Below are 8,537 nucleotides of genomic sequence, written 5' to 3'. Positions count from 1 at the left end.
AACAAAATGCAACTCATTCCGGTAATATGACTCATTCTCTTCTGTGCGATTTCAAAAAACAGCTGTAGTTCCTGTGTATTTTAATTCATTGTGAGAAATAACAATGTTTTTGTGCGAGACGCGTAAAGAGCACTGTTGCATAAACGTACCTCTGTTCTGTCCCTTTTATATTTATATATGCCCAGCATTTATACATACAATGCTTCCTCAAACAGAGCACTTGCATTAGTTTTGAATAGCAGTGAAAATTAAACACAATAAAATGTATTTAAAATACATTTATTTCATGCTAAGTATGTTATAAATACATTTACATATAATGTGCCGTACTTAATAAAAAAATACCCTGAAATTGTACTTTTAGAATACTAAGCTGGTATATTTAAAGTCTGTTAAATTGGAACAACTAATTTTGTAAATAATGCACTTTAATTGTGAAGTAGTAGTGCTAAAGTCCAACTAAAGATATACTAAAGTATATTTGATTGTGCTAAAGTGGAACTATTGCAAGTATACTTTAGGTACACCTTAAATATTTTGCATTTAAAGGCCGATATTATTTAAAGATTATACAGTCCTCATCAATAGTGACATTAAAACATATTTCAGGCTGAATATTAAGAAATGTGCATTGTGCACAAGTAGTACTCCAAATAAAGTTTAATTACATTTTTTATATCAGTAAGTCTTGAGCGATATGTAAGTAAATATGTTAACAGACATGAACGATACTTTGTATAAAATAAATGCATTTTAAATCCATCACTTTTTTACTAGGGTAGGCCTTCATTCCGAAAGAAATGTACGTGCTAGCACAGAAAACACTACAAGGAGGCTAAATTTATCCTCTATAGGTGAAGCATAAGACCACAAAATTTTAAGAAGTGTCAAATTTCACACTCAAACGCCACTAAATGACTCCCTCAGCGAGCGTTTACGACGCCACATACACCCCAGATCTTTATTTTAGCCCGACGCGCTCTCCCACGAGAGGCTATATTTGTCACAATAAAGCTCCAGAGGACCTCACGAGTCTTTGGGAGTCTTCTTACAAGCATGAGCTCGTCGAGTGGACATTTCCAACAGGAACAATGCCAGTCAAAAGCGTGTTTGAGAGCAAACGTTTGAGGAGCGCCAGCTCAGCACTGAAGTCATTCTGGCCCCAGATGTTGGTCTGTAGCTAATTTGAGGGCGGCCCTGGAAAGGTCAGTTTTAGAGATCTGACAGGCCACCATTAACAGAGACAGGCCAATGAATCACATGCTCTTTATAGGACATGAACGAAACATTAGATACTTCACAAAACCAGAATGTGCTGAATAATCACACAACATGCCTTTTACCTGCTATAAGAAAACTAGGGTTTCACAAACTCAGCTGTTTGTTGGTTCATAATAGAGGGTTTTAATTTATCTCAAAGATGAATCAGCTTCAAACTATTTTTGAAACAAAAACGTGCTGGTTTATTTTTCAATGTATTTTTTAAATACAACCATTAGTTCCGGTTGTCCAATCTGATTGGTCCAGCAGAGTCTGATATATCAGTCCAACAGCACTGGGACTTTTCATTGCTTCAGTCACTCCACATTTGCTCCAGAACATCAGTGTGCATCAGTAATGGGGGGTTTACAGAGACACTTTCAGTAGAAAAGTAACCGTCAACAACAAAAAACAAAAAAACAACAGACATACTTTGTTTATTGAAATAGTTATATAAATGCAACATCACACAACCAGCCCAAGCCACTGCAAGTTCTAACGTGCCATTTTTATTTAGTAATGGATGATCAGACACATCTTCTGAAACAGCAACAGAAGATCCTGAATTCAAGATTTAAGAAAATAGTTCTGCACACAAAAGGGTCTTTGAGGATCGCACTCACAAAAGTATGTTGTGGTCACATATTTGCCCCATTCTGTCCAAAAAAAACAAAAAAAAAAAAACAAGAAAAAACATATACACTGCTTAATTTCATAAAAATGTGAAATATTTCTTACAAATTGAAATAATTGTTTTCTATTTTTATATATTTGAATTAGGGCTGTCAGTCAATTAAAATGTTTAAATCTAATTAATTACATGATGTTTTGATTAATTAATCACAAAATAAATTATTATTAAATAAATTGACTATGAAAATACCTACAAACAATTATTTAAAGCTGTTTTGTGTTAAATGAGAAAGTATAAAGTAGACATTACATATTGTAGCTTTATAAAGAAATATTTTATTTGATTCAACAGAATTCATTACACATAAACATTTAGGCTGCAACGTAAACTATGGAACATAAAAGAAGATCATTTGTATACTTTGAGAAATATCTTAGTATTTTTTGTTCATATAATGAAAGTCATTGATAACCAAAACAGCTTTGTTACCAACAGCCTTCAAAATACATTCTTTCTTGTTCCACAAAAGAAAGGTTTGAAATGACAGTTGGATTGTTTTTGGTGAACTATCCCTTTAATGTTTGTATTTTTATTCTTCCTCTTCTTTTTTTTATTTAATGAAATGATACTGTATGGTAAATGTCTTTATGAGTCATTCATTTATTCATTAGATTCGTTCAAACAGCTGATTCATTCAGGAGTGAAGTATATGGCTCTCTTTATGAATTGGCTTTTGAATCATTGGTTCACATGATTCGTTCAAAACGCAGATTCATTCAGAAACTAAACACCGCTGTGTTGCTCGGAGATGCACAACAATTCTGTTATGGCTTCAAAGGTAATAGGTTCTCTGCGAAATTGAGCAAAAACATAATATTGTGTTTAAAATGTAACACAATTTCAAATACTTATTTACATACAGTAACTGTTGTAAAACTTCACATTTAAGCTTGTGATAGATCGGGACAAAATCAGCACTGGTGTCATATTGCTCTTGCTGCAGTGTGATATCGTGTAATATATAAATATAAGACAAACTAATTAAGTTAACGTGTTAAACTGACAGCCCTAATTTTAATATTTATTTCTGTAATGCAAAGCTGAATTTTCAGCATCATTACTCCAGTCTTTAGAGTCACATGATCCTTCAGAAATCATTCTAAGCTTATTATCAATGCTGAAAAGCATTTTCAGGATTCTTTGAAAAAGTTCAGAAGAGCCTTTATTAGTCTCTACTGTAACTTTTGATTAATTTAACGCTCATCTATCTATCTGACCCCAAACCTTTGAACTGTAGCGTGCATACATACAATATTTCAAAATAAAATGTTTCAAACAGCCCTTATATCTTATATATAGATCTTGACACACAAGTTGACCATACACCAGTTTAACCTCACACTCTTGTTTTAGTAGATCAAATGCCAGCTATATTTTCTTTTCTAGAGTTAGTATCTTCCCCGGCATTGGACCAGCCATCTATGTCTAACAAGACTGGTCAAACCCCCGGCACATCCGCTGGAAACGCAAACAAATTAATTACGATTCTGTGGGCTGGGAACACCCAATGGAAGCACACCAACTGTGTCAAGCACACAGGAAACTCCAGTGCCCAGCATGGGCACACCGGACAACGCTGGAAAGCCAGGCCGCTATTTCACAATGTCAAGCGCCAGTTGCAGATCTGCTGAGAAATATTAAGCAATTCAGGCCACATTCACAAATGACATAACAAATGGCTACTGTAATAAATCACATCCAGTATTTCTGCATTTAAAAAAAACAAGGGCTTTGGAAATCATCTGAAGCATTCAGATTTGGAAAAAAGCTTGCTGAAACTAATGTAAACAAAAATCACAAGGCCATATTTGCACTTTTCACTTTCATTTTCCGATCAGATAGCTTTCGGATTTGTTAACACCGTTACATTTACACTTCACCATATAAATGTGCTTCTTCAAAACAAACATAAATCCGATGCTCAGTTCCTGCACTATATGCAAATTCAACAGAGATGCATAGATGCTTTACAGATAAAGCTAGATGCATTTAAACTTGTCCAGTTGAGTCTGAAATGGGTCTCAAACTACAAAGAGGTTTGTATGATAAGACAATCCATCTCGAATGCATTTCGAAGGGCCACCCAGTCAAAATGCATGAAGTGGCCAAGAATAACCAGACCCAAAGTTAGGGCGTTTAAAGATGAGCCCCATGGGTGACAAGCGAATACAAATTTTTGTCTAATATGGACCTCCAGTGTCACTTTTTTTCCCCATGTTTAAATGCTTTCACCGGTCCCACTGAGACAACTTTTAGTCAGCCATGCTGATTCACATGAAACATCCAAACACTGTGACTCTGTGTGGCTTCAAAACATTACTGAGTTTGTTTGAGAATCCCAACCAGCCTGACACAGCAACACCAGCTTAACCAATGATGTAAGTTTGGAGTATTCAATTTGCCATCTAATAAAAGACTGGGAGAGTGTTCAAAAAGCACTATTATTATATTTAGTTTGGTGCCAGCAGCAGCATAAAAATTCCACACTTCCTCACCTTTAACATGAGCAAAAAAAGCTCAAGGATCGTTAAAAGGAGCTGCTTTGATCTCTCAACGAAAATGGTTTCAGCGGATGAGCTGTCCTACTAGATTACTCAAGCAGGAGAACATCTGCTTCAACAGGAGTGTCAGAAATGGACACTGTTCAACACCTGTTGTTCTCATCAGGACTGTTTCACCTGCACCGTTCACTCCAGCTCACATGAACACACAATGACCGATGCTCCTATTCTCACCTGAGGGGAAACAGCGGTAAATGAATAAGCACAGTGACGTAAAACATGGTTTGAAATAACTACGAATCCATATGGCTTATAAACACCCAAGGGAGAGACAATAAAACTGGAAAAACAACCAGGCTAATTAAAGCTAACATCGTGACTACAGTCTTAAAAACACTTTAGTTATATACAGGCTTCAATAGCAATCTCAAATTCAAACATGCCATGGACTAGTTATTTATATAGTAAATAATAAAACAGGAAATGACAAGTGTTAACACAAAATCTCAGGTAAGAATTCTGTGTGGTCTCAAATGAGACTTTAGTAACTCTCAAGTATTTTACTAGAAAACAGAGCTCACAAAGGCACGCAGTTTTTTCTACCAGCAGTCTCTTTAGGTTTCAGCTTCCATTCATCTCTCATTATCTTTACAGTCTCAAAGCCTGCAGCTCATATTGCAGCAAATCCTGCGCTCGCAGTCTTCCTTCTGAAAACAACTGCCACTCAACCTGCAGACGCTCAGCTTTCTCACATGATAATATTCACACATCATCATTACACATCCCACACCGATCTGAACGAAAGATGAGACTCGGGTTCCCTCGAATATGAACTCAACACAAACGTCAGATCGCACAGGAGAACGACTGACAACTGCGTTGTAAAAGAAACAGCACAAAACCAAGCGTGAAAAATAAACAGGCAGATGTTTCATCAGCTGTGTTTTTCAAAACAACTGTTTATGTCAAAGAAAAAACAAATATTTTGAACGTCAAAATAGATGTCAATTTATTTGTAAACTTTTAATGAGTTTAGCTCACACTTTAAAACAATTCTTTCTGATCAACGTCTGAAGGATTTTAAAAGTCACCTGCATTGTAACTGTCACTCGCAGTATGACTGTACGAAATTTCCTCAAACTTGCAACATGTCCTTAATCTTTCACACACATACAAAGGAGCTCTGTCAGACAGAAATTTAGCTGTATCGCGAATCGTATGCGTGGGTAAAGTTTCTCCAAATGCATCAACGACTTTGCAGAAGGGTTTCGGAGTTATTTTTACCTGTTGTGTGAAGCGTTCAGGTCCACAGCAGCCCCTCCATGATCAGCGCTCGGACTCTCACTGCTGCTCTTTAAAGAGCTTTTCATCCATTCCTGAGCACTGTTACACAGATTATTGCTTGTTTTGTCGCTGAGCGGCGGGTCGGCGAGGCTCTGCTGCAGTAAGGCGGTCTGGATCGAGCCGGGACCGGACACCGTGAGGAAGTGCAGCGCTGCAGTCCCGCTCTCGCATTTATCCAGATCCACACTCCTCACTTTCCGCCTCCACTGTGAACTCTCCCCGGCATTTCTCTTCACTTTCCCGCTGCTGTTCGAAAGCGCGGAGCCGTTGGAACTGCCCTGAAGTCCGTTCCCGACGTTTGTGCCGCTACTGGAGTCTAATAATCCGCCTAACGACGACGTCCGGCTCCCCGCCGTCGCCATTTTCTGTCCTGAATTTCTGCCACTTAATAGATTCTATGAGGAGAGGGAGTGGCGGGAATTTGGGGGAGGATGAGAGGGAGGGGTTTCCGGATCGATGGGAGGGGTCTTCTGTGAAGTGGGAGGGGCTAAGGGAGTCCTTTGGGAACTTACCTACGTGCACGGTGTCACAGAACTTAAAGGAGCCATAACATAAGCAATCTTTTTTCTTCTTCTTGATCTTTTGAAATAAATGTCCAAAACTATGAAAATATACTGTAAGTTTTTCAGAACTCAAAACTCCCAGTCCAAAGACAATTATTTCTGTGGATATTATTTTAATTCTCATTCTTTGGATTATACTTTTTAACTTACTCTCATTAACTTACAAGGACAGAGCGTTTTTATAACAATAATTTAACAAAATATAGAGCAAAGAATTCTTGGGGATGCATGCTATGGATAATGATGGGAAATGTAGTTTTGCTGCACATGTCTGTCAGCTCATGTGCCTAATGAGCAGTATATTCTTGCAAACTTTATCGTTATTTTTTATCAACATTATATGAATTGTATGTAATCACTGTATAGAAAAAGTTTTTTTTTTGTTTGTTTGTTTGTTTTTTAAGTAATTATTATGCATTCATGCACTCTAAAAAATGCTGGATTAAAAACAACCCAACTTGGGTTACTGGCAACCCAGCGCTGGGTAAATATTCAACAGAACACATGCTGGGTTATTTTGACCCAGCTGGTTGGGTTAAATGTTTAAACTATTGTTTAAAATTACTATATTGCTGCCTTAAAATTAAAAATCACACACAGAATAACTAGAGGCAACAGCAATAATTAAAAGATGAACATTTATAAATAAGCAAGAACAACCATGGACAAAAATATAAGACAAATTTAATTTATTTTGGGTGATTACAGCACAGTTTACAAAATTACATACACTTAAGCATTATAGAAATAAAAAAAAAAAAAAAAAAAAAAAAAACATTTAAAAGAAGTATTTTAATTTAAGTGTAATGAACCGTTCTCTGTAATCACTTTTCACAGAAATAGTGCTAATTCTCGTGCCAAAATCTGAGCCAGTGATGAGCTGCTGTTCACTGGGGGAACCATGAACTTCAAAAGCGACTCCAAAAGCGACTCCAAAACCTTCCCATAAACAAACAGTACAGAGATTAGAGAACATATTTTAACATCAAATTAAATTAAATTTAGTATTATAATGAATAAAATCAGTTTATGTTATGCAAAGCAAAAGGCATTTCCATCATGCGAAACAACCACTGCTGACCCATTCCTTGTATGTTGTGTTGCGTAAGATAAGATAATTTACAGCACAGTAAAATCTTTATAAATGAAATAAAATGTATACAAACCTCTATTTCGCTGAAGATGTGATAAGAAATATAAAAAATAAGAAATATGGGTAAGAAATATAAAAAAGAACTCAATAAAATAACCCAACAAGCTGAACCCAGCATTTCTTAGTGTAGGAAACTTTACATATTAATGTATTATATAATTATATTATTTCCAGCTGATAAAAAGTGTAAAATGAAAGGGGAATGTTGCTTTGTGTTGCACCTAAGGCTATGCACAAACTTCTGAAGCACCCAAGCCTAAATGTAGGTTTGTTAAATTTGGTATTTACGTGTGCACTTATGATGTCTGGCTTCAACAGTCAGGGATCAATAAGCGTAAGAAGATGAAGAAGTGTGTACTTGCAAAAACTATGTCAGACACTCTAATCTGCTCTGGCTCCATTCCTGCTGAATGCAATGACTTGTATCATCATAAGTGTTTTTCAAAAGCATAGGATTTATAAACAAATGCATTACTTTTCAGGGTAGATCTGGCCTGTTAGCAGGTTTCTATCCCTCAAAGGAAGCCTCTACATTCCTTTCTAGAAAATTGGCTTATAGTCTTAATGTTCTGGCTCAGGGCAGAAAGCTGCGCAAGTAAAATGTAACGAGTTAGCGTTGCAGTACTGTACATCACTTTGATGGGCTGAGATGTTAAACTGCTGTGCTGTAGGTTCTTGGCTTTTTCTTTCTCTTTAGTGTCTGGTTTCTTTCTCAGGTGAAAAAGACAACAGACAGTGAGCTCTTGTGATTTGTTCAACCAATTTAATCAACGGCTCTGATTATTTATCTGATTATTGAACTGGATTACACCTAAAATGTTGTTTAAAAAACTTTAACTTTTACATTTGCTTCATTTTTAATTTATCAACAAAACCTCTGGAAAATCAATGGCTGTAATCATTTAATCAACCATAATTCATCCATTGTTGTGCATAAATGAACAGTGTATTCTTACTTTGTCTGACGTTGAAACAAACAGTAATTGCCTTGTTTCAAACCATTTCTGATCTAGGAAGCAAAC

The 8,537-nt window shown here is 36.3% G+C and overlaps 1 protein-coding gene across 1 annotated transcript in view; it reads right to left on the bottom strand.

Moving 5' to 3' along the window:
- Window positions 1–6,174, bottom strand: part of map3k1 (mitogen-activated protein kinase kinase kinase 1, E3 ubiquitin protein ligase) — a 60,184-nt gene extending 54,010 nt beyond the window's left edge. The window contains 1 exon segment of the mRNA XM_051120890.1: window positions 5,740–6,174. Within this exon segment, the coding sequence (XP_050976847.1) occupies window positions 5,740–6,161 (422 nt within the window). The 5' untranslated portion in view covers window positions 6,162–6,174.
- Between the last annotated feature and the right edge of the window lie 2,363 nt (window positions 6,175–8,537).

This window comes from Labeo rohita, chromosome 10 (assembly GCF_022985175.1).
Source record: "Labeo rohita strain BAU-BD-2019 chromosome 10, IGBB_LRoh.1.0, whole genome shotgun sequence".
In the NCBI taxonomy this organism is placed as follows: Eukaryota; Metazoa; Chordata; class Actinopteri; order Cypriniformes; family Cyprinidae; genus Labeo; species Labeo rohita.
The sequence above is the reverse complement of the archived record's forward strand: the minus strand, read 5'-3'. Positions and strand labels throughout refer to the sequence as shown.